Source organism: Rhinoderma darwinii, chromosome 5 (genome assembly GCF_050947455.1).
Source record: "Rhinoderma darwinii isolate aRhiDar2 chromosome 5, aRhiDar2.hap1, whole genome shotgun sequence".
Lineage (NCBI taxonomy): Eukaryota > Metazoa > Chordata > Amphibia > Anura > Rhinodermatidae > Rhinoderma > Rhinoderma darwinii.
Genome location: NC_134691.1, coordinates 260,804,657 through 260,831,258, shown reverse-complemented (window position 1 = coordinate 260,831,258; position 26,602 = coordinate 260,804,657). Strand labels below are relative to the sequence as shown.

The 26,602-nt window shown below is 39.8% G+C and overlaps 1 protein-coding gene across 2 annotated transcripts in view; it reads left to right on the top strand.

Moving 5' to 3' along the window:
* The window catches only part of LARS2 (leucyl-tRNA synthetase 2, mitochondrial), a 243,775-nt gene that overhangs the window by 72,655 nt on the left and 144,518 nt on the right, over window positions 1–26,602 (top strand). For both annotated transcript variants that reach the window (XM_075828588.1, XM_075828589.1), the window contains exon 5: window positions 5,106–5,166. In XM_075828588.1, the coding sequence (XP_075684703.1) occupies window positions 5,106–5,166 (61 nt within the window). The remainder of the gene's footprint in view (window positions 1–5,105; window positions 5,167–26,602) is intronic.

Sequence of the window (26,602 nt, the reverse complement as noted above, 5' to 3'; positions counted from 1 at the left end):
GATAAAACACCCCATTTTAAAAACTAGACCCCTCAAAGTATTCAAAACAGCATTTATAAAGTTTTTTAACTCTAGGCATTTCACAGGAATTAAAGCAAAGTGGAGGTGAAATTTGCAATTTTCATTTTTCTTGCTGAATTTCAATTTTATTCAATTTTTTTTGTGTAACACGGAATGTTTTACCAGAGAAACACTACTAAATATGTATTGTCCAGATTCTGCAGTTTTTAGAAATGTCCCACATGTGGCTCTAGTGCGCTTGTGGACTAAAACACAAGCCCTAGAAGCAAAGAAGCACCTAGTGCATTTTGAGGCCCCTTTTTTATTAGAATATATTTTAGGCAGCATGCCAGGTTTGAAGAGGTGTTGAGGTGCCAAAACAGTAGGAATCCCCCAATAGTGACCCAATTTTGGAAACTACACCCCTCAAGGAATTAATTTATGGCTGTTGTTATTATTTTGACCACACAGTTTTTTCACAGCACCTATTTTAATTGGGCTGTGAAATTAAAAAAATGTAATTTTTTCCAATAAGATGTAATTTATGATCAAAATTTCCTATTTTCACAGGGAACAAAATACCCCATTTTGTTGCCCAATTTGTCCTGAGTGCGGCAATACCCCATTTGTGGCGATAAACTGCCGTTTGGGCCCATGGGAGGGCTCAGAAAGAAAGGAGCGCTATGTGTTTGTTGGAGTCCAGATTTTGCTGGATTGGTTTTCGGGTGCCATGTCGCATTTGCAGAGTCCCAGAGGTATCAAAGCAATGGAAACCCACCAGAAGTAACCCCATTTTGCAAACTACACCCTTCAAACAATTAATTTATGGGTAATGTGACTATTTAGACCCCATAGTTTCTTCACAGAACTTATTTGAATTGGGCTGGGAATTAAAACAAAAAATAACATTTTCCAATAATATGTAGTTTTAGCTCAAAATTTCTTATTTTCACAAGAAATAAAATACTCCATTTTGTTGCCCAATTTGTCCTGAGTGCAGCAATACCCCATTTGTGGTGATAAACTGCCATTTGGGCCCATGGGAGGGCTCAGAAAGAAAGGAGCGCTATTTGTTCTTTGGAGTCCAGATTTTGCTGGATTGGCTTTCGGGTGCCATGTCGCATTTGCAGAACCCCAGAGGTATCAAAGCAATGGAAACCCAGCAGAAGTGACCCCATTTTGGAAACTACACCCCTCAAGGAATTCATTTATGGGTGTTGTGACCATTTTGACCCCACAGTTTTTTCACAGAACTTATTTGAATTGGGCTGGGAATTAAAACAAAATTATTTTTTCCAATAATATGTAGTTTTGGCTGAAAATTTCTTATTTTCACAAGAAATAAAATACCCCATTCTGTTGCCAAATTTGTCCTGAGTGCGGCAGTACCCCATTTGTGGTGATAAACTGCCGTTTGGGCCCATGGGAGGGCTCAGAAGGAAAGGACCACCATTTGGCCTACTGGAGCTTTTATGGTGCTAAGTCATGTATGCAGTAGCCCCTGAGGTACCAGTACAGTTGAAACCCCCAAGAAGTGACCCCGTTTTAAAAACTACACCCTTGAGGCATTCATCTAGAGGTGTAGTGAGCATTTTGACCGGAGACATACACCCCATAAACTGTAATGTGGGTTCTCACGGGTACGTCAATACCCTACATGTGGCTGTAATCCGCTGCCTAGGCACGCAGCAGGGCTCAGAGGGGAAAGACGAGGGGGGATAAGCTGTGCGGAGTGCATCAGTGTAAGTAAAACTGGGGTAGATTAAAAATCATGGGATGTATGATAAATTTTGAAGCACTCTTTCATACGGAGCCTTAGTTTTTCGGGACATGTGTCACATTGATATATTGTGTCCTTCCTTATCCCCCTCTTATAGCAGACTTTGTACCTCTTTTGACTTTTTTCTTTCTTGCCAGTTTGGGGAACTTCTCCTGGAAAGTGTTGCCCTGGTACGATGCGTGTGGCCTCGCCTCCAGAAGTACTGGGTGCCCCCCCCCCCCTTCTTGGTCCATAAAAATTTGTTTCTTGATAACCACCTCTTGAAATTCCAGGAAAGTTCCCGTCTGGCCTGTACATCGATGTAGCACGTACACGTTGTACAATGCCATCTGTATGATGTGCCCGACCAGCTTCTTATACCACACCGCATAGCGCTGTAGGGCTTCAGGGCTTGATCTGACAAGTCCACCCCTCTCATGTACCTATAGTAGTCAAGGATGCAGTCTGGTTTGGGGGTCTCTGTACTGGTACCTCGTACAGGTACATGGGTACTGGTGTGACATCTCTCTTGTCCTTGTACTTGAAACACAATATGTTGCTGCTAGATTGTGCCCTGCTCTCACCCCTTCTGCGCGTTTGCCCTGCAGAGTCTTAGGGAAGCCTCTCAGATTTCTTCTAGCAGTGCCGCATGCCGCAGGACTTCTGGAAGCGAGGCAGTTGAAGAGTGGGACGCTGGTATAAAAATTATCCAGGTAGAGGTGGTAACCCTGGTCCAGCAGTGGTTGCACCAAATCCCACACAATTTTTGCATTAACTCCCAGTAAGGGGGGGGGGGCATTCTGGGGGCTGAATACTGGTGTCCTTCCCTTCATATATCCTAAATTTGTAGGTATACCCTGATGCACTCTCGCACAGCTTATACATCTTTACGCCATAGCTTGCCCTCTTACCCGGCAGGTACTGGCGGAATTGAACCCTCCCTTTAAAATGTACCAAGGACTCATCAATAGAAATACACTTCTCGGGGTGTATGCTTGGGAAAACCGGGCACTGAAACGGTCTAATAGGGGTCTCCATTTATACAAACGGTCAAAACTGGGGTCATCGCGGGGTGGGCATGGCTCATTATCAGTATAATGTAAGAAGCGAAGTATTGCCTAATTTATTTATTTTTTTAGGTTCCAGTTCAGTTCTGAAGTTGCTTTGAGGGGCCCATATATTAGAAACCCCAATCAAACACCCCATTTTAGAAACTAGACCCCTCAAAGTATTCACAACAGCATTTAGAAAGTTTATGAACCCTTTAGGTGTTTCACAGAAATTTAGAGCAAAGTAGAGGTGAAATCTACTTTTTTTTTTGTCAGAAAATCCTTTTTATACCACTTTTTTTTATAACACAAAAGGTTTTATCAGAGAAACGCAATTCAATATTTATTGCCCAGATTCTGCAGTTTTGAGAAATATCCCATCTGTGGCCCTCGGGCGGTAATGGACTGAAGCATCGGCCTCCGAAGCAAAGGAGGACCTAGTGGATTTTGAGCCCTCCTTTTTATTAGGCACCATGTCCGGTTTGAAGAGGTCTTGTGGTGCCAAAACATTGGAAACCCCCCAAAAGTGACCCTATTTTGGAAACTAGACTAGAATCCATTGTAGTTTTCTTGGGGTGCATGCGGCTTTTTGATCAGTTTTTATTCTATTTTTAAGTGGCGCGGTGACTAAAAAACAGCAATTCTACTATTGTTTTTTTATTCTATTTTTTTTACAGCGTTCACCGTGCGCTATAAATGACATTCACTTTATTCTGCGGGGCGATACGATTACGGCGATACCAGATGTTTATAGTTTTTTTTTATGTCTTATGGCGTTTGCACAATAAAATACGTTTTGTAAAAAATCATTCACTTTTTGTATTATCATATTCTAAGAGCCATAACGTTTTTATTTTTCCATCAATAAAGCCGTGCGAGGACTTATTTTTTGCGTAACGAACTGTAGTGTCCAGCAATACCATTTTTAGGTACATGCGACTTTTTGATCTCTTTTTATCCCATTTTTTGCGAAGTGAAGTGACCAAAGAATTGTGATTCTGGGACGGTTTATTATTATTTTATTTTACGGCGTTCACTGCGCGGGATAAATAATAAAATAATTTTGTAGTTCAGGCCGTTACGGACGCGGCGATACCAATTATGTATAGTTTGTTTGTTTATATATTTTTATTAATAATAAAGGACTGATAAGGGAAAAAGGGGGATTTTTACTTTTATTACTTTTAAATCTTTTATTTTCTTATTTTTACACATCTTTTTTTAACTTTTTTACTTTGTCCCACTTGGGGACATGAGGGCAGGAGGCCCTGATCGTTATTCTAATACACTGCACTACATGCGTAGTGCAGTGTATTAGAACTGTCAGCTACTCACTGACAGCAAGCATAGTGGGTCCTGACTTCGTCAGGACCCACTACGCTTCCGTCTATGGCATAGCCGGACGCCATTGTTTGGTGTCCGGTTGCCATAGTCACCATCGCCGGCCGCTATCGTGTAGCAGGCCGGCGATGGCAGCTTAACCCCTAAAAAGCCGTGATCGCTATTGAACACGGCTTTTCAGGGGTTAATCAGCGGGGACACAGCTATCGGCCCCCGCTGTAGGAGCTGTGACAGCTGCTGTACGAGACAGCAGCTGTCACAGCTCCTGTATGTGTCGGGAGGACGGCCGAAACGGCCGTTACTCCCGAGACGTACTATTCCGTCATGGAGCGCGAACAGGGCGCTTACCATGACGTAATAGTACGTCAATGAGCGTTAAGGGGTTAAAAATAGTTTTACTCACAGAAAAATTTAAATTTTTATATTCAGCTGTGGTGCCCAATTTTTTATTAATTTTTTTAAATGATAAGAAGGGCAGAAATGGATTTGTAACTTTTGAATGATCTCAGCAACTAATGGTAAAGTTGTCACTTAGTTATTGAACATGATGAAAAAATAACTTTGTTTCTGAGAAGCTGATTATTATTGTATTTTATAAAACGAGAATAAAAAGAATGTCATTGGTACTTATAAGTGCGCATCTTCACGTGCTGGTAGGCATAAGGAGTGTGCAGCACTTTTAAACATTGTGTGTTTTGTTTTTTTACCATGAATTACCACGTTTTTTTCAATGGGTTTTTTGTTCTCACTGTAATTACAATTGAAACACCTAAAAAAGTTTTTTTACTCATAGTTACCGGTTGGAGAAAAAACTTGCCAATTTGCAGAAAAAGCTACCCCCCCCCCCCCCCCACCCCATGCACAGCACACTACCAGTTCCTATTTTTATGTGAAAATACGCCCTAAGACATGCAGATAGTTGCCGCTAATCATTGTTATGTGATTGTATCTTGCAGCAATATAAAGCAAATGAGGCAGCAGTTGGAAAGGATTGGCCTATCGTTTAGCTGGGATAGGGTAAGTGAATGCTTTTTTGTGTTTTTTTGACAGGTAGAAAGTTTTTTGCTTTTTATCCTAAGGGTTTATTCTCACATTGCGGTCATAAAAGCGTAATATGATTGCAATGTTTGAATAGTAGAAAAACCTGTCTTTTGATTTTGATTTTTTTTTTATCTAAGCTCAATCCAATCATCGATATGAGACTGAAAATTGTTTTTTCATGGCAAAGTTTTAATCCGGCACAAAGTTTTTTTTCTGAAAGGCTAAGGAAACTTTTAAAGACTGTTTTAGTAAAAAAAAATAATAATAAAAATATAAATATATATATTATAAAGTTTTGTGCAACTTTGTAATTTGTTTTTAATTAACATTTGTTTTTTTAAACTTTTTGAGATACAGCTGCTTTGTATCCTGTAGACATAGAAGCTGTATCTTAGACTGAAACCCGACTCAGTCAGGTTAGCAGGACTGACGGGTCCACTGACAGCAGGTCCATGTAAGTTATGAACTTAGATGTGATCGATAACGGCTGGATCCTGCGTCTTCAAAGTCTTCAAAGATTTCCATAGCCTTTAAATTCTAGTGCAACATTTATGTCCAAAAATGTAATAAATGTGTGTGTTGGGAGGGGGGAGATCAGGGTGCCATAGCAGCAGTACCCCCTGTGAACATCACATTATCAAAGGACCCTTGTCATGAAGGATTATAAAACTGGACAACTTCTTTAAAGGGAGTTTGTCTTCACATTTTCACCTCCCAAACCAGAGGAATAAAAGTATTTTTTTTATGGTTCACAATGGACTGACTTGGGTAACATAGGTATGTCTGAAAAACTATCATCCTTCCCTATATAGCTGTATTAGAAGTTTGGGAGGTGAAAAAGTGATGACTTCATTTTATTCGTGTATTCTGCCAACCATCATGCGTATATAATAGAATTAATCCTCTAGCCTGGACCTAAAAAGGTATTCCCAGAGTAGGCAATTATCACCTTTCCACAGGATAGGTGATAAGTGTCTGATTGCTGGGGGCCACACCACTGGAACCCTCACCAATCGCTAGAAAGGGTGTCCCCACGCTCCTCCTCACTGCATTGGGGAGTAGCTTGAATGGAGCGGAGGACGAGCGTGCGCCCAGCTGCTACCTTCAATGTCTATAGGACTGACGGAAACAGTCGAGCCACTGTACTTGGCTGTCTCTTACAGTCCCATAGATTTAGAATGGAGTGGCACCACGCATTATCATCTTTCAGAGTTCTCACTTCGGTTGTACGGTTAGGAGGAATTTGGGGTTTGGGACCTCTGTTCTAGTCATGTGTTGGTCCTAGCAGTGGTGCTCCCAGCGATCAGAGACTCCTATCCTATCTTGTGGGTTAGTGATAAATGTCAACTCTGAGAATACTCCTGTAATCATGGTTGATGGTTTCTGATGTAACTTGCCCAACTGATATACTGCTGCTGACATCCAATGAGAACCCTAACAAGAGTTAAAGGGAACCTGTCACCAGCATTTTACTGATTAAGCCAGCAATACCAGGTGGTAGTCGGTTAAATTTCATTTCTATTTAACCTAAAATTGTCTTCTTAGTCGGCTCTGTAGCTTTAGTATTCAGTTTTTGAGTTTTCCCACACCGTATGCAAATGAGCATAAAAGAGTCCAATCTTCGTTTGAAAAGAATCATACCTTCATTCCTCAAGTCTTTCCGAATTTACCCCGTCTCTTTACTTTTGATTGACAGCTCCTCGCCTTCCCCCAGCACACAAAATCCCACACTTGTGCATTGATGTCCTCTTCTGGGGTGTGCGCACAAAGGGACACCGGATTATTACGAAAAAAGGCGCAAAATATTTGCAGACCGTTATTTACAGTCGGAGGAGGAGTTTAGGAGAGGGGATAACGGCAATGAACTTTTGATAGCAGCGGCCAGTAAGGGATAAGTAAAGTTCAATAGGTGAAATGCTGGTCACGGGTTCCCTCTAAACCTTAAGACTGTATTCACATTCAGCGCTTTGCTGCATTTTAGTGCATTTTTCGTGGCGTTTGTAATGGTGTTTTTTTGCTGTGTTTTTTAGTGTGGCCAGATGTTACATTAAAGGTTACAGTAAAAAATGAAATGCACTACACACAACTGCGTTTTGGTTTGTGTGATTTTGAGGCAATTTTTAGGGCAGTGACGTTTTTTTCCAAACGAAGCGTGCTCTGGGTATGGAGTTCTTTCAGCCATTTTTCCATAGGCTTCTCAATAGGACTTCAAAAACGCGAGAAAAAAACGCATGTACAAAATGACAACACAAAACCGAAATGGCCATAAAAATGTCACTAAAAATGCATGTTTTATTTTAATAATGCTAACGGTTTTAGTAGCGTTTTTTAAGGACTTTAAAACGCCAGAAAAATTCTAAGTGTGAAGGAGGCCTAAAGGAGAAGTCACTTCCTGTGGGTCACTTCATGTTGTTTGTTTTTTAGTGTTCGCTGCTTGACTGTATTTTAGCTTTGTTCTATTAGGGCACAGCTAGGATCCTTAAGAGAGAGAGAGAGTGTACTTTCTTTTTTTACATCACTTTAAATAATTTGAGTTATCGAAAGTTTGTCTTGCCTCAGATCATCTGCAGATACTTTTTCTTTCATTTTTCTCTATGGACTTAATATAAACTACAGTTATTTTTTTTCAACAATATTTCTTTTTCAATATCTGGGTATTTGCAGTTTCTCATATTACAGACATTGAGATTAGTATTTAAAACAAAACAAAAAACTGTTGCGTTGGGGTAAGTTCACACACAGTTTTTGGTCAGGCAGAGAAAATCTGCCTATATTCATTCCTTTTTGCCGCTTTTTTTGCAGTGTTTTTTTTAGGCCGTTTTGTCAAATGAATCCAATTAAAAAACCGCGGCAAAAAAACTCTTCAAATGATTGGCACATTTTCTTTTTTGCCTACCATTGATTTCAATGGAAGGTCAAAGAAAGAGCATGCCACTTTTTTTTTCCTGGTCAAATGCCACCCGGGAATACTTGTACAGCGCTTGTACACCGTGTTCCAAATTATTATGCACATTGGATTTAAGTGTCATAAACATTAAATTATTAGTTTTTCAATTAAACTCATGGATGGTATTGTGTCTTAGGGCTCTTTGGATCATTGTAATCAATCTCAGACACCTGTGATAATTAGTTTGCCAGGTGTGCCCAATCAAAGGAAAACTACTTAAGAAGGACGTTCCACATTATTAAGCAGGCCACAGGTTTCAAGCAATATGGGAAAGAAAAAGCATCTCTCTGCTGCCGAAAAGCGTGAAATAGTGCAATACCTTGGACAAGGTATGAAAACATTGGATATTTCAAGAAAACTTAAGCGTGATCATCGTACTGTGAAAAGATTTGTGGCTGATTCAGAGCACAGACGGGTTCGTTCAGATAAAGGCATAATTAGGAAGGTTACTGCCAGACAAATTAATAGGATTAGGAGAACAGCTGCTAAAATGCCATTGCAAAGCAGCAAACAGGTATTTGAAGCCGCTGGTGCCTCTGGAGTCCCACAAACCTCAAGGGGGTAGGATCCTCCAGAGATTTGCAAGTGTGCATAAAGCTAATATTCGGCCACCCCTAAACAATGATCACATACAGAAACGGTTGCAGTGGGCTCAGAAATACATGAAGACTAATTTTCAAACCGTGTTGTTTACTGATGAGTTCCGTGCAACCCTGGATGGTCCAGATGGATGGAGTAGTGGATGGTTGGTGAATGGCCACCATGTCCCAACAAGGCTACGACGTCAGCAAGGAGGTGGCGGAGTCATGTTTTGGGCTGGAATCATGGGGAGAGAGCTGGTAGGCCCCTTTAGGGTCCCTGACGGTGTGAAAATGACCTCTGCAAAGTACGTAGAGTTTATGACTGACCACTTTCTTCCGTGGTACAAAAAGAAGAACCGTGCCTTCCGTAGCAAAATTATCTTCATGCATGACAATGCACCATCTCATGCTGCAAAGAATACCTGTGTCATTGGCTGCTATGGGCATAAAAGGAGAGAAACTCATGGTGTGGCCCCCATGTTCCCCTGAACTCAACCCTATTGAGAACCTTTGGAGCATCCCCAAGTAAAATATCTATGAGGGTGGGAGGCAGTTCACATCAAAACAGAAGCTCTGGGAGGCTATTCTGACATCCTGCAAAGATATTCAAGCAGAAACTGTCCAAATACTCATAAATTCTATGGATGCAAGAATTGTGAAGGTGATATCAAAGAAGGGGTCCTATGTTAACTTGGCCTGCTAATTTTTTTTGGATTGAAAGAGCTTTTGATTTCTGTAAATATGACCTCCTGATGCTGCAAATTCAACAAATTACCATTTTAGTTCTCTTTACAACCTTTAAAATGTTTTGATCTCTGTTTTGCATAATAATTTGAAACAGTGCATTTTGAGTTTTTTACGTCTAAAAAAAAATCTGTTATCATTAGTAGATTTGTTCAATAAAATTTGCATTATACGCCAACGGTTGATGGCTTGAAGATTATACTGACTGTCATTTGCATCGACTATTTAGGAAAATCAGCGGAAAATAACATTTGCATAATAATTTGGAACGCGTTGTATACGCTAATTACCCTGCCTACTCTTTGTATGTATCTCATGGTACAATGTTCTGACGAATAAGGAAATCAATGGGGGTGTTTTTTGGCGCAGATTTCGACATGCTGACACTAAGGCCTTATTCACACGGATGTGTCCGTTTTGCGCACGCAAAAAAACGCTGCGCTTTGCGCGCCCAAAAGGTCCGTGTGGCATCAGCATATGGTGCGTGGCATGCGTGATTTTCGTGCAGCCGGCATCATTATGACACTCTGTTTTTATGTTTACAAACAGAAAAGCACAAGGTGCTTTTCTGTTTTCATTCATTTATTTTACTACTGTAGCGCGCGGCACCCGGAAGTGCTTCCGTGTGCCGTGCGCGATTTGCACTCACCCATTGACTTCAATGGGTGCGTGCTGCGCGAAACACGAGCAAGTATAGGATATGTCGTGAGTTTCACGCAGCGCACATATGCTGCGTGAAATTCACTGACAGTCTGAACGGCCCCATTCACTAACATAGGTCCGTGCGACGCACGTGAAAATCACTTGCGTAGCACGGACGTATAACACGTTCGTGTGAATAAGGCCTTAGGTTCACATCTGGTGGTAGCAGTGTGGAAAGAAATGCATGTTGATCTCTTTTTATCTCTGTCATATTTTTTGATTAACAAGCAGTTCTGGGAAACATTCCGCATGTTAAAAAAAACCAAAAGGGCTGTGTTTTTTACATGCGGTTTTGCCTCCCGCTTTTTTTTAATTAAGATTAATGGGGAATAAACTCGACACAAGTTTCACTTTGCAATAGATTTTTATCATTAACCCTTTCAGGACCAAGGGTCATCGATGCCTCAATGACCAGCCCCATTTTTTCAAATCTGACGTGGCATTTTATGTGGTAATAACTCTGGAATGTTTTTGCCCATCCAAGCGATTCAGAGATTGTTTTCTCGTGACATATTGTACTTTATGTCAGTTGAAAAATTTGGTCAATAAATTCATAGCTTATTTGTGAAAAACTCCAAAATTGAAAGAAAATTTGCAAAAATTATAATTTTTCTAATTTTAAATGTAATGTACTTGTAAAACAGATAGTAATACCACACAAAATTGTTGCTAATTAACATCCCCCATATGTCTACTTTATATTTGCATTGTTTTTTGAACATTATTTTATTTTTCTAGGACGTTACAAGGCTTAGAACTTTAGCAGCAATTTATCACATTTTCAAGAAAATTTCAAAAGGCTATTTTGTCAAGGACCAGTTCAGTTCTGAAGTGGCTTTGAGGGCCTTATGTACTAGATAGACCCCCCCATAAATCACCCCATTTTAAAAACTGCACCATCACCCCATTTTAAAAACTGCACCCCTCAAAGTATTCAAAACAGCATTCAGAAAGTTTATTAACCCTTTAGGCGTTTCACAGGAATTAAAGCAACGTAGAGGTGAAATTTCCAAATTTATTTATTTTTGCCGAAATTGATATGTAATAAAAAAAATTCTGTAACACAGAAGGTTTTACCAGAGAAATGCAACTCAATATTTATTGCCCAGATTCTGCAATTTTTAGAAATATCCCACATGTGGCTCTAGTGTGATAATGGACTGAAGCACCGACCTCAGAAGCAAAGAAGCACCTAGAGGATTTTGGGGTCTCCTTTTTTTAGAATATATTTGAGGCACCATGTCAGGTTTGATGAGTTCTTGTGGTGCCAAAACAGTGGAATCTCCCCAAAAGTGGTTTTGGAAACTACACACCTCAAGGAATTAATCTATAGGTATAATTAGCATCTTGACCCCACAGATCTTTTGCTATATTTATTGAAATATGTCTGTGAATATGAAAATCTACTTTTTTTTCTGAAAAAATATTAAAAAAATTTAATTTTTACAAGGAATGAAGAATAAAAAGCACCCCAAAACTTGTAAAGCTGTTTCTCACGATTACGGCAATACCCCATATGTGGTAATAAACTGCTGTTTGGACCCACTGCAGAGCTCAGAAGGGAAGGAGCACCATTTGGCGTTTGGAGCGCAGATTTTGATTGGTAATAGTTATGTTCGGGGTTTTACTGGTATTTCAGTTTATAATGTGGTGGCATATGTAAGCTGGGCAGAGTATATCAGGGCATTATAAGAGGTTATAATAATGGGGTAAATAAATAATTCATTGATGTGTGGCCGGTGTCGCACTGATAAATGGTGCCCAATCTTATCCGCTTTTGGATACTCTGCACAATTTCTGTCGCTATATTCTGAGCGCCAGAACTTTTTTTAATTTTTTCTCCACCGGAGCCGTGCGAGGGCTTATTTGTTACGTTACAATCTGTAGTTTTCAATGGTACCATTTTAGGGTGATTTTTTGATCACTTTTTATTCGATCACTGTGCGCTATAAATTACATTTTACTTTATTCTGTAGGTCGGTACGATTACGGCGATACCATATGTATATTGTTTTTTTATATTTTGTGGTGTTTGCGCAATAAAATCACTTTTCTATAAAATTATTTATGTCACCATATTCTGAGAGCCATAATTTTTTTTTATTTTTCAGTCAAAAAAGCTGTGTAAGGGCTTGTTTTTTGCGGGACAGGTTGTAGTTTTTATTGGTATTATTTTGGGGTACATTCAAATTTTTGATCACTTGTTATTCTATATTTTGGGAGGGGTGATGACCAAAAAAATAGTGATGCTAGTATTGTTTTTTAATTTTTGTGGTGTTTACCGTGTGGGAAAAATAATATTACAGTTTTATAGTTTGGGTCGTTACGAATGCGGTGATACCAAATATGTGTACTTTTTTAACGTTTTACTTTTTTTCCCTATAATAAAAGACTTATTATAGGAAAAAAAGCATTTTTTGTTTTTGTAACTTAGAACTTGTTTTTACACTTTTATAAAACATTTTTATTACTTGTTTTTTTTTTTTACTTGTTTTACTTGAAGACTTGCAGCACTGCTGGCTGCTATAATACATTACACTACCTAGGTAGAGTAACGTGTTATAAACTGTCAGTGTGACGTTGACAGTCATACTGACAGGAAGCCTATGAGGACCAGCTGGTCCTCAAAGGCTTCCGTGAATGGCCTCCGATTTTGCCATGCAACCAACGGCAGCACCCGCAATCGGTCCTTGGGAAAGTTTGTTGTAGCAACAAACTTTCCCTGCGATCACATCAGGTCCCGATCATGTCTCCGGGACCAGAGGCAGGGGTTAACAGCGCGGTCCGGCTGTCAGCACTACTCTGAGACACCCGGATCTTGCTTTTAACAGCCACTGTAAATTCACGTTGGCGCTGCACAGAGCCCAGTAAGCGCTGACGTGAATTTACTGTGGGCAGTCAGGAAGCCGTTAATAACGGTGATCATATTCTCTGTAGCTGAACCAATCGGTTCAGCTGTCAGTGAGCAGGTTGCTGGGGAGCCGGGGACACTGACAGAGCCGGCGTCCTAGAGCTTTTCACAGCGCTATGCCGGCTGGAACAGAGATCTGTATATTCACACCCTGGCAGCACGGGGTATATGACGTGAATCTACAGATTGTCGGCATGAAGGGGTTAATAAGGGTACCCCATCACAGCTGGATGACATTAAGTGGTCTCATTTACCTATGTTAGAATTGTGGGGTATATTCACACGCAATCATGCAGCAACAGTGCTGCAACAGAACTTTTTTTTCACCATTGAATGGCTGCTGTGTAATACTACATTTCCCCTACAGTGGCAATGCTATCCTTCACACATTTCTCTATATAGATTAGGTCCATCATTTATTTACTATGACATAAGCATATAAGATCTCCTGCAGTATCTATGACAACTAAAACTTACTAAAATTACAAAATATACCTCCAATGTTTGTCTCCTGGCACACAGCCTTATCCGCCTTATGGCTTCTCCTAAATTTTTGGTACACAGTCACTTAAAACATCAAACACAAAGTGCACATGGATTTCGTTTTAACATTTGACCCTACACTAAATGGCATTTGTTTTCTAAAATAATGTAATAAATCTAATTGGGTTATTCCGGAATGATCGAATCATCTAATAATCCCAGGAGTACATGAATCATAAGTTTTCAGGCTGCTTACAGACTAAAAGCCAATATCAAATTGTTTTAATTGAAAATGTTTGCAGTCATTTCCAATTGCTTAGGATGGGATTACACACTAAGAATTCCTTCTCCATCAAGCTGGCGTCTAGATGGTTAATTATCTGGATATCTGAATGATTTACATGGAGACGTTTTGTCCAAATGGGAACGTGTTCCTTGTAGCAAAATAAAGGTGTTCTTTTCCTTGCAATGAAGTTTTATAGTGATCATAATCGTCATTCTGGTAGTGATTGGATCGTAAATTCACTGAAGTGATAAATGAGTAAAATGTATAATTTTTATTTCATAGCTATCTAAAAACAGGGGTACAATCACCACTGTGAAAAGCCCAACCGTGTATTTAAAAACGTATTAAACACAATACTCCCAGTCCTAGTTCATTTGCGAACCCTTTGTGACTGGGTATGTAAACAGAGATATCAAAATATGGAATCAGTGTATAACATTGGTTAAGCAGTGGTTTGGACCCTCGTTCACACAGGAGCCTGCGTTGACCGCACCAGATTCTCCCAATGTACAGATGCACAACAATGCCACTACCCCCTACGCAAAATTTCCTCATGCCGATGACATCTATGCGTGCATGCTTCCGTGTTGTGCAGTAGAATACCTGGTGCTGAAGATATATCGCTGGCATCCTGGCCAGACTGACAGACCCCTGATGATAAGTATAGAAACGCGTAGGGTCGGGTGAAGTGAGGGAATTTTGCGTAGGGGGCAGTGGCATTGTTATGCATCTGTACATTGGGAGAATCTGGTGCGGTTAACGCAGGCTCCTGTGTGAACGAGGGTCCAAACCACTGCTTTACCAATGTTATACGCTGATTCCATATTTTGATATCTCTGTTTACATACCCAGTCACAAAGGGTTCGCAAATGAACTAGGACTGGGAGTATTGTGTTTAATACGTTTTTAAATACACGGTTGGACTTTTCACAGTGGTGATTGTACCCCTGTTTTTAGATAGCTATGAAATAAAAATTATACATTTTACTCATTTATCACTTCAGTGAATTTTCAAATGTTCATATTTGTGGGAGCACAATATATATCGTTAAAATACAGTGAATTATAGTGATTGGATCGTACCATTATTTACCCACACAATTTTATAACTTTACAAACCATAGTAAATACGGTTACCTGTAATACTACGTTATGGCAGAGCGCTACGAAGGATTGCATTCTTCTTATGTCATAGATAATAGTCTGGTTCAAAATCTGTTAGGCTAGGTTCACATCTGCGCTAACAATTCAGAGTTTCTATTCGGTCATAGGAGCAGAAAAATGTAATTCAATACTGTGACAGATCCGCTACATGACGGAAAACAACGGCTCCCAATTAATTTATTAATGGTTCTGTCCTGGTGTCCACTGTCCTATACTAGACCCACAGTTTGCAAATAATACCCAACCTACAGTTCATTCAGAAAGTCTTCAGACCCTTTCACTTTTTTCACATTCTGTTATGTTAAGCCTTCTGCTAAAATAACAAAAACATTCAAGTATTTCCCCATCATTCTGCACTCAATACCCCATAATGACAGAGTGAAAACAGAATTTTAAATTAAAATTAAAAACGCATTTTTTGCATAAATGTAAGTATTCAGACCCTTTGCTATGACACTTTTAGCTCCGGGGGCCTCCTATTTCTCTAGTTCATCTTTGAAATGTTTCTACAGCTTGATTGGAGTCCACCTGTGGTAAATTCATTTGATTGGACATGATTTGGAAAGACACCCCTGTTTACATAAGGTCTCACAGCTGACAATGGATATCGGAGTAAAAACCATGCCATGAGGAGGAAAGAACTGCCTATAGAGATCAGAGACTAGATTATGTGGAGGCACAGATCTGGAGAAGGGTACGAAAAAATTTCTGCTGCATTGAAATTTCCGAAGAGTACAGTGGCCTCCATAATTCTTAAATGGAAGAAGTTTGGAAAAACCAGAGCTGGCCGTCCCACCAAACGAAATAATCGGGGGAGAAGGGCCTGGCCTTGGTAAGAAAGGTGACATAGAACCCACTGGTCACTCTGGCTGAGCTCCAAAGATCCTGTTTGCAGATGGTAGAAACTTCCAAAAGGTCAACCACCACTGCAGCACGCCACCAATCTGCGCTTTATGACAGAGTGGCCAGAAAGAATCCTTTCCTCAGTGAAAGACACAAGAAAGCCCGCTCGGATTTTGCAAAAAAAAAGCACCTAAAGGACTCTGACTGTGAGAACCAAGATTTAACTTTATGGCCTCAATTCTAAGGGTATGTTCACACGGCTTATTTTCAGCAGTTTTTCGGGCCGCAAAACAGCCGAAAAATCAGAAGCAGAACGCCTCCAAACATTTGCCCATTGATTGCAATGGGAAAAACGGTTTTCTCTGTTCCGACGGGCCGTTTTAAAAAACGGCCGCGTAAAAAAACGGCCATGAAAAAGAAGTGCAGGTCACTTCTTGGGACATTGTTGGAGCTGTTTTCCCTTGAAAACCGCTCCGTATTTTCAGATGTTTTTGAGTTTGTGTGTGAATATACCCTAAGCATCATGTCTGGAGGAAACCAGGCACTGCTCATCACTCGCCCAATACCACTCCTACAGTGAGGCATAGTTGTGGCAGCACCATGCTGGGGGGGTGTATTTCTGGGGCTGGGACAGGGAGACTAGTCAGGGCTGAGGGAAACATGAATGGGACAATGTACAGAGATATTCTTAAAGAAAACCTGATCCACAGTGCTCAGGACCTCAGACTGGACCAAAGATTCACCTTCCAACAAGACAATGACTTTAAGCACACAATACACGCCCAGTTGGTAAAACGAGAAAACACGCCCAGTTGTCCATTGAAAAGCTCATTTGCATAAATATAAAATTGCTCATAACTTGGGCAAAAATGATCGTTTTAAAAAAAAAAAACAACTTTGCTGTTATCTACATTGCAGCGCCGATTACATTCAATAGGAGAAAGGGATTTGATAATCTGGTGACAGAGCCTCTTTAAGTGGCCCAGCCAGATCCCTGACTTGAACCCAATCGAACATCTCTGGAAAGACTTGAAAATGACTGTCCACCGATGGTCCCCATCCAACTTGACAGAGCTTGAGCTTGATGGCCTGGCTGGCTTTAATTCAAAGGGGTATGTCAAGAGGAGGAAACCCTTTTATTTTTAGAACTCTTGTTGTGATTTTCCTAGAGTATGGCATATTTTAAGATACACAGAAAATGTTATTCCGAAACTTTTTTTAACCCCTTCAGGACACAGCCTGTTTTGGCCTTGTGGACGCAGGCGATTTTTTCAAATCTGACATGTGTCACTTTATGTGGTAATAACTCCGGATTGCTTTTACCTATCCAAGCGATTCTGAGATTGTTTTCTCGTGACATATTGTACTTTACATCTGTAAAAAAATTTGGTAGATAAATTCAATATTTATTTGTGAAAAACACCAACATTTATAGAAAATTTCCAAAAAATTGCATTTTTCTAAATTTGAATGTATCTGCTTGCAAAACAGATATTAATACCACACACAATAGTTACTAGTTAACATTCCCCATATGTCTACTTTATGTTGGCATCGTTTTTTGAACATCCTTTTATTTTTATAGGACGTTACAAGGCTTAGAACTTTAGCAGCAATTTCTCACATTTTCAATAAATTTCCAAAACCTATTTTTTCAGGGACCAGTTCACTTCTGAAGTGGCTTTGAGGGCCTTATATATTAGAAACTCCCCATAATTCACCCCATTTTAAAAACTTCACACCTCAAAGTATTCAAAACAGCATTCAGGAAGTTTCTTTAGACATTTCACAGGAACTAAAGCAAAGTAGAGGTGAAATTTACAAATGTAATTTTTTTTGCAGAAATTCATTTGTAATAGAAAAAATTCTGTAACACAGAAGGTTTTACCAGAGAAACGCAACTCAATACTTATTGCCCAGATTCTGCAGTTTTTAGAAATATCCCACATGTGGCCCTAGTGTCCCAATGGACTGAAACACCGGCCTCAGAAGCAAAGGACCACCTAGTGGATTTTGAGGCCTCCTTTTTATTACAATAGATTTTAGGCTCCATGTCTGGTATGAAGAGGTCTTGTGGTGCCTAAACAGTGGAAACCCCCCAAAAAGTGACCCCATTTTGGAAACCAGACCCCTCAAGGAATTTATCTAGTTTTATAGTGAGCATTTTAACCCCACAGGTTTTTTGCTGAATTTATTGGCGTTAGTCTGTGAAAATGAAAATCTACATTTCTTCTGAAGAAACAGACATTTTTTAATTTTTGCAAGGAATAAAGAAGAAAAAGCACCCCAACATTTGTAAAGAAATTTATCCTGATTACGGCAATACCCCATATGTGGTCATAAACTTATATTTGAACACATTACAGCCCTCAGAAGGGAAGGAGCGCCATTTGGGTTTTGGAGCTCAAATTTTGCTATAATGGTTTTCGGTGCCATGTCCCATTTGCAACGCACTCGAGGGACCAAAACAGCAGAAACCCCCCAAAAGTGACCACATTCACTATCAGAATCCAAGAGAACAAATGCCTCTTAAGTGGTATATAACTTGCGTGCCATTTTTTACGTATTTTTTTTTAACTTATTTTTTGTAACAGTTTTAATAAAAGTAACAAAGAAAAAATCCACTAATCCATTGATCAATAAATTTATGAACAACGCTAAGGCCCTGTTCACACAGAGGTTTTTTTTACACGTTTTTCGGCGCGGAAACCGCTCCGCAAAACTCGTCAAAAACCGCCCGAAAATGTCTCCCATTGATTTCAATGGGAGTTGGATGAGCTTTTTTACCGTGAGCAAAAAAAACGCATCACGGTAAAAAGAAGCGACATGACCTATCTTGAGGCGGTTTCCGCCTCCAAAACCCCATTTCAATCAGTCAGAAGGGTAAAAAAAAACACCTCGACGAGTGTTTTGACGAGTTTTTGGCAAACCACTGTGCAAAAAAACATCTGGAGCAGTTTTTGCAGGAGTAATTTTCCTCCTGCAAAAAATTCCGTGTGAACACAGCCTAACAATGAATCAATGTATTTAGAATTTACAGACGTGTAAAATATATGAAGAGATTTATATAAGTATATGTGTGTATACGTATATATTACATGTACGTATATATCTATATGATGATCTAGATATATAACATCCCTAATTATTAATTTTTAGTATTAACAAATTTCAAATATATGTCTATATATAATATATATTACGTGTGGGTCTGTATATATATATATATATATATACACACACACACATACGCACACAGTATATAAATATATATCTATATAATTTTATAGATGTAAATATATAGAGAGAGAGACAGATATATATATATATATATATATATCTGTCTCTCTCTCTCTCTCTCTCTCTCTCTCTCTCTATATATATATATATATATATATATATATATATATATATATATAAACTCATATAGATATGTATATATTTATATAATGTGTGTGTATATGTATATATATATATATATATATATATATATATATATATATATACACATTATAAGCCCTAATTGATTATTAATTAACTAATTAATTGTCCTAGTCTGAGTACTATCTACCTAAACTATAGCTAGCTGCCTACACTAAACTATGTGGAGGTGTTATTTGTGTGTGTTTTTCACAGTCGGTGTGTCTTTATAGGAGACACACAGCAGCTGCTCGGCACAGCTTCTTCTCTCTCACTGTCTCAGAAATCTGACAGGGAGGGAAGAGAAACAGTGTAACAAACAGCACGAAAGTTTGTTGCTGCAACAAACTTTGCTGCTGCAACAAACTTTGCTGTGAACACCATGATAGCTTTATCATGGTGATCACGTCATCAGGACCGACACGAATCCGGTCCTGATGTCTTCTCTCAGCACTTAGGCTGCTTGTAGCAGCGTGTGCTGAGAGATTCAGAGCACAGGGAGAGCGCTGTGCACTCTGTTCTGGCACCACGTGAATTAACGGGCTGCAGGAGAAAAGCCCAGCACGGCAGCCCGTTAATCTACGTGGGCTGGTCGTGAAGGGGTTAATATACCTATTTGCCACTTCACCATTGGTTGTTGAATTAAAATAATTTTCCTGAAAATTATTTAAAAAAATTAAACCAACCATTGCATTTGTTTTTATAATGTGGAGTGTTTCTACCCAAATTCTCTCAGAGCACTGGCTGTAAAGATTGTAGGAGTCATTCTTCAAATATCAATGCTTTACAACATTCGCAGCTGGAGCAGAATAAAATATACACGGACCTCCTGAGCGTAAAACCGTGTAGGCAAAGTGCAAATTTTGTGGCAGTACCAACACGCAATGTGCTCACCTGGTAGAATTGTGTAGCACAAGCACAATACCGTGAAGGGTTAAAGGAAAACTATCATTTAATTTTTTTATTAATGTATAGGGCAGCCGATTTAAATAAATATTGCAATGTACTTTATTAACCAATTCAGCCTCCTTTCATTGTAAAACTGTTGCTGTACTGCTGCCCCATTCTTTTAGCTCCTGGCCGTTGCTAGAGAAAATCTGTATTCAGTTCTGTACACACTAAATACAGCTACTCTGTATGGGGACACTTCATCCTGCCTGTACCTGAAACCCAATGCATCCGATGTCTTTTTAAACATAAAAGTAGCAGCGAGTACCACAAAATGCATTGTTCATTACCATATTCCACACTTCCCTACAGGTGTGCACCTTGTTTAAGGACTTATTGCCCACTATACCGCAAATCTTGCAGGTTCTTATGAAATCTCCCCATTTACCTTTCTGTTAACGGCTATGTAAAACTTTGAGATTGATTGATTGATTGATTGATTTATTGATTGATTGATTGATTGATTGATTTAATAAAAATGTCAGTGTGTTTGGTGCAAATTTCAAATTAGTTTTTATTAAAAATTATTTTTACTTTTTGAGATACAGCAGCATATACCGTATACCGAGCAGCTTTATCGTTCGCTGTATCCTATACCCGTCATGTCTGCGGACTGACTGTTCAGTAACAACGGGCCATAACTTAGATGTGATAGACAACAAGTGGATCCTGCGCGTCCGAGACACGCAGGACCCGCTGACACTGAACCCGCCAGTCCCGCGGACCTGACGGATTCAGGTCTTAGCGAACAATACAACTGCTCTGTATACAGGATACAGAGCAGCTATATCTCAAAAAGTAAAAAAAAGTTTTTAATAAAAACTGATTTGAAAGTTGCAGAAAACACACTGACTGATATTTTTTATAAAATAAATAAATAAATCACTTTCGAAGGTTTACATAGCATTTAAGTAATGGGTTCTGCTGGTATCCCAGATTTATTAATCGTATAATATTTTGACATAGACCCTTTTTAATTCTTTGTAGGCTTGTTTATTTCATTCGGTTTGATTCAGCCCAGCATTCAGATAACATTCTTCCCATCTGTGATATTTAGACACAATATCTCTGACTGCCCTAAAGTAGCAGTTTTCATCATACTCATCCCTGCTAGACAGACAACAGATAAAACGCTTCTGAAGTATATCTGGCAAACATGTAATTCTTCCAGCGCTGCGAGATATCAGCATCGTCCCTGTGCTCACGCAGTACCAATATATTTTTATACTGTTTGTGTTATTTACGTTGTATGACAGCAACACCAAGCAAAATCAGCTCATTGTCTCCTCTCTGGACCTTGCAAACTGGAACATCTTGTCAGTACAAAGGGAATTCTGATGTTAAGTGCTCACGTTACATTATGTGCTTGCCAGTGGAATTGCTTCTCGTCACACATGGTGAGTGGAGATAGACTTATCAGTGTTTGCATACATACGCTGCTGTCAAGCTAAGCCAGAACACAATTTGTGTTCTGCTGACTTGTGTAAAGTAAAGCAATTTTTTTTAGAATTAGTTAGTTGTTGAGTTTTTCTTCGGATTCGGACTTAGTATTATTCATGTACATATAATTTCAGTATTTTGCATTCCACAAATGTAATCTTGACACATACAAATATATAATTTAACAGGTTCCCGGTCAGGGTCTCTGAAGTCCGCCGTATAGACTAATTACAGCGGCACTTCAGAGAGTGTACACGCGTGATCACGTGCACACAGCCCTGTGCCCTAGCTATTGCTAACAGCACTGGGCAGAGTGTCAGGGGACAATCTTTTGGTCCCTGAACATGTGATCGCTGTGACAACCAATCACAGCGATCACATGCATTTCAATGTAAAAAATAGTGTGCACGCAATCGCATGCACACAGCCTGTGCCCATGCTGTTACCAACAGCTCTGGGCACTGGGCAGAGTATCAGGGACCAATCTGATCACAGCGATCACATTTGTTTTTATTTTGAAAGTTCCCCTTATAGAGGCTCTGTCACCAGATTATAAGTGCCCTATCTCCTACATAATCTGATCAGCGCTGTAATGTAGATAACAACAGTGTTTTTTATTTTGAAAAACCAATATTTTTTTAGCTAGTTATGAATAATTTTAGATTTATGCTAATTCGTTTCTTAATGCCAAACTGGCCGTTTTTTTACTTTTGACCAAGTGGGCGTCGTAAAGAGAAGTGTATGACGCTGACCAATCAGCGTCATACACTTCTCTCCATGCATGTCCATTTGTATTCACAGCACAGCGTGATCTTGCGAGATCACGCTGTTCTGCCACATAGCCCCACATTAACTTTATTGAAGTATCTTGAGAGTGAATAGACCTTGCCTCCAGCCAGGATGGGATGTCTATTCACACTCCCGACACTTCGGTAAAGTTTATGTGGGACTTAATCACACAGCACAGCGAGATCACGCTGTGCTGTCATTCACAGCGTGATCTCGTGAGATCACGCTGTGCCGTGAGTAAGTCCCACAGTAACTTTACCGAAGTGTCGGGAGTGTGAATAGACATCGCATCCTGGCTGGAGGCAAGGTCTATTCACTCTCAAGATACTTCAGTAAAGTTAATGTTCTGGTCATTTATAATCTGGTGACAGAGCCTCTATAACCCCTTCCTGCATTTTCACGTACATGCACGTCGGGGAATGCAGCCTGTTTGCGCATTCCCACGTGCATGTACGTGATGGAGATTGTGCGGAAACCTTCAATCTCAGCCGTTTAAACCATTAAATGCCGCAGTCAATAGCGACCGCGGCATTTAAATCTATTGGCAGAGGGAGGGAGCTCCCTCTGTCACCCTACGGTGGCCTGCGAATGCAATCTCCGGCCGCCAACGGGTTGCCATGGCAGCCGGGTGTCTAACAAAGACCCCCAGGCCTGCCCTGGCTGTATGCCTATTAGGCCGTGCCTAAGTATACCAAAGCATTATATCTGCGATCAGAAGATCGTATGATGAAGTCCCCTAGTTTTTGAAAATATAAAAAAAAAACAGTAAAAATAAAATACATTTTTTTCCATATGAAGTGGTTTTATTTAATAAAAGTGTAAAAACAAACATGAAAAGTACACATATATGGTATCGCTGCAATCATAACAAAACAAACAATAAAGTTAACACATTAATTCAACTGTGTAGTGAACGCCGTACAAAAAAACCCACTAAAAGCAATGTCAAAATCACTTTTTTTTCTGCATTCCCCCACCAAAAAATATAATAAAAGTTAATCAATAAGTCCCATGCACCCCAAAATAGTAACGATGAAAACTACACCTTGTCCCGCCCAAAAAAAAACGTCATATGGCGATGTCAACGGAAAAATAATACAGTTATGGTTTGTGGAATGCGGTTTTGCAAAAATTTATTATTTTTGTTTAAAAGGTTTTTTTATTGTGCAATCGTAGTGAAACATAAAAAAACTAAACATATGTGGTATCGTTGTAATCGTACCGACCCATAGAATAAAGGTAACATGGTATTTATGCCGCATAGTGAATGCGAAAAACAATGCAGGAATAGCGTTTTTTTAAAACGGTGTCTGCAGACACAGTACCCTGTTAACGCTATGACGTACTATTATGTCAGTTCGCGTTAACAGGCCATCGCCTGTGACGTAATAGTACATCACAGAGCGTTAAGGGGCTTCAGTGGTGTGAAGCACGCCGGCACTGGACACGAGTTCGGTGGAGTGATGAATCACCTTTCAGTATCTGGCAGTCTTATGCATAGCTCTGGGTTTGGCGTATGCTAGGAGAACGCTACCTACCAGAATGCTTAGTGCCTACCGTAAAGTTTGGTAGAGAAGGGATATTGGTCTGGGTCTTTTCAGGGTTTGGACAATGCCGATTATTTCCTTTGATGGGTAATGTTAATTCTACAACATTTTAGACAATTATTTGCTTCCAACTTTTTGTCAGCAGTTTGGGGAAGTTCCTTTTCTGTGCCAGCATCACTGTGCCCCAGTGCACAACTGTTATATAAAGGGATCATGGGGGTAATATACAGGGATGATGGGGGTTATATACAGAGGCTCCCATCAACCCTGTATATACCAGCCCGCCGGCATCCCTGTATATAAGCCCCATCATCCATGTATATACCAGCCTGCAATCATCCCTGTATGTAACCCCCATCATCTCTGTATATACCAGCCATCGTCCATGTACATAACCCCCATTAACCCTGTATATATCCCCCATCATCCGGGTATATACCATTGGGGCCGGCACTGTCCGCTCTCCAAGGAGCATGGGCATTGAGGCTAAACAAGAAGTAAATTGGGCGGGCATTGAGGACACTGTGGATCAATAGGATACTTCAAACACCGGTATATGGCAGAAGTCCAGCGGAATCTTAAAATAAGCGAATACCCACACAGACCGAAAGAGCAGACGGATCTCCTTGACTCGTCGTTGGAACGGGGTTAGGTGAGTATGTATTTTATTATTTTTATTAGGCACTTTTGGGGCTCTATGGGGGAATTATTACTTAATGAGGACAGCAATGGGGCATTATACTGTGTGAGGGGCAGTGTCGGGGTATATTAAAGAATTGTGGTCTAAAAATTATTATGCACTTTGTATTAATGGACTAAAAGGATGATTTTTGTTCTTTATTCCTTAGCATTTTCTTGACAATAATTTGGCACAGGGAATTCTTGGCACTTTCCATCTACCCCTCTGCCATGGCACAGGATATTTATGTTATATCTGAAATAATATGTTGAGTATTTATAGTGGATTCCTTTAATTACTGTATGTGTCATGGTGCTGTGACTCCAGAAGTCATTTCCTAGCTTTTACTCATCTGTGTGTGTGACATTTGACAAGCTGGAACCCTAGAGTATTAATCTTCTGTAAGGAAAATAATTATTAATAGCTGTAAATCAGGAGTCTAGTCATTTATTATTAAATGTTTAATTTCCCTAGGAATTAAATAGCTTTCCTTGTTCTTGTCTCTTACTTGGCTTTTTTTTTCTATTTACACATTATATAATGTCAAAATGTTTTATTCAGGGGTAAACAAATCACTGTAGAATTTGGGAGCCAGTTTGAATTATTTAGTGGCCTGGCAATAAGAACTTTTATAGATGTCCTTCGAAAACATCCCAAAATGTTAGGCACCAGGAGTCCAGAACCAGCGCAGGAACCAGTATGACAAAAATGTAAGACCAAGGCCATATTCAAAAGCGAAGGCTAATACCAGGATCATGAGCTTGATTCCGTTGCAGATGTGAGCAGAGCTTTACTCATGATTATCCAAATAGTTTGATTAATATGTAAATACCTAATACTTGCAATGTGTTACTGAGAAGGGCTACTGATGTATTAGGCTCAATTAAATTGGGGCACAATTAGGAATTTAACCCCTTTCCGATATTTGACATACATGTACGTCATAGTCAGGAGGGATACAGTATGTATGTAGCAGGCCCTGGAGCTTAGCCTGTTACATATGCAGCCGGTGTCAGCTGTAGGTAACTCTGTTCCCAACCATTTAACCACTTAGATGCCAGAGACAGGGGTTAATAAGGGAAAGCAAAATGTGCAATGCAATACATAAATATATTCAAGTCCCCTAGTGGGGCTGTCTGGAACGGGTTCCCGCAAACCGCAGTACTATTATGTCGTGGTGATAGTGCGGGCTAAGAAGCTGAGCCCGCACCATCACCACCGGGTGTCAGCTGTGTGTTACAGTTGACACCCTTCTGTAACAATCAGGACCGGAGCTAGTCTCCGATCCGGCCGATTAACTCCTCAGATGCTGCGCTCAATAGAGATCACAACACCTAAGGGATTTTCAGCCACCGGCAGCCCAGCGATGCGATCGCTGGTTTGCCGATGGTTGGTATGGCAACCGGAGGCCTAACAGTGGCCTCCGTGTCTTCCTTGTACGGAAGCCCATGAGGACCCTCCTCTGGCTTGTGTATAACTGACAGCTCTAATACACCGCAGTACGTATGTAGTGCAGTGTAATAGAATAACGATCAATGTTGCAGCCCCTCAAGTCTCTTTATGGGTCCCAAATTTTTTTTTTTAATAAAAACGTAAAAAAATAAAAGTTTCAAGTAAAAAACCCAAATTGCCTTTTTTCCCCCTAATAAGTCTTATTGGAAAAAAACAAAACAAAAACTATAAATAATTGTTATAGCCGCTTCCGTAATGTCCTCAAAGTATATAACTAATACGTAATTTATACCGCACGTTGAATGCCGTAAAAAAAAATATGAAAAACGCCAGAAGCAGTGTATTGAAGTCCCATCTTCTCCCAAAAAATGGAATAAAAAGTCACACTTACCCAACAAAAGTACCAAAAATAACGTTCATACGTCCCGCAAAAAAAATCTGACACCGCTTTGTCCATGCAAAAATAAAAAAGTATT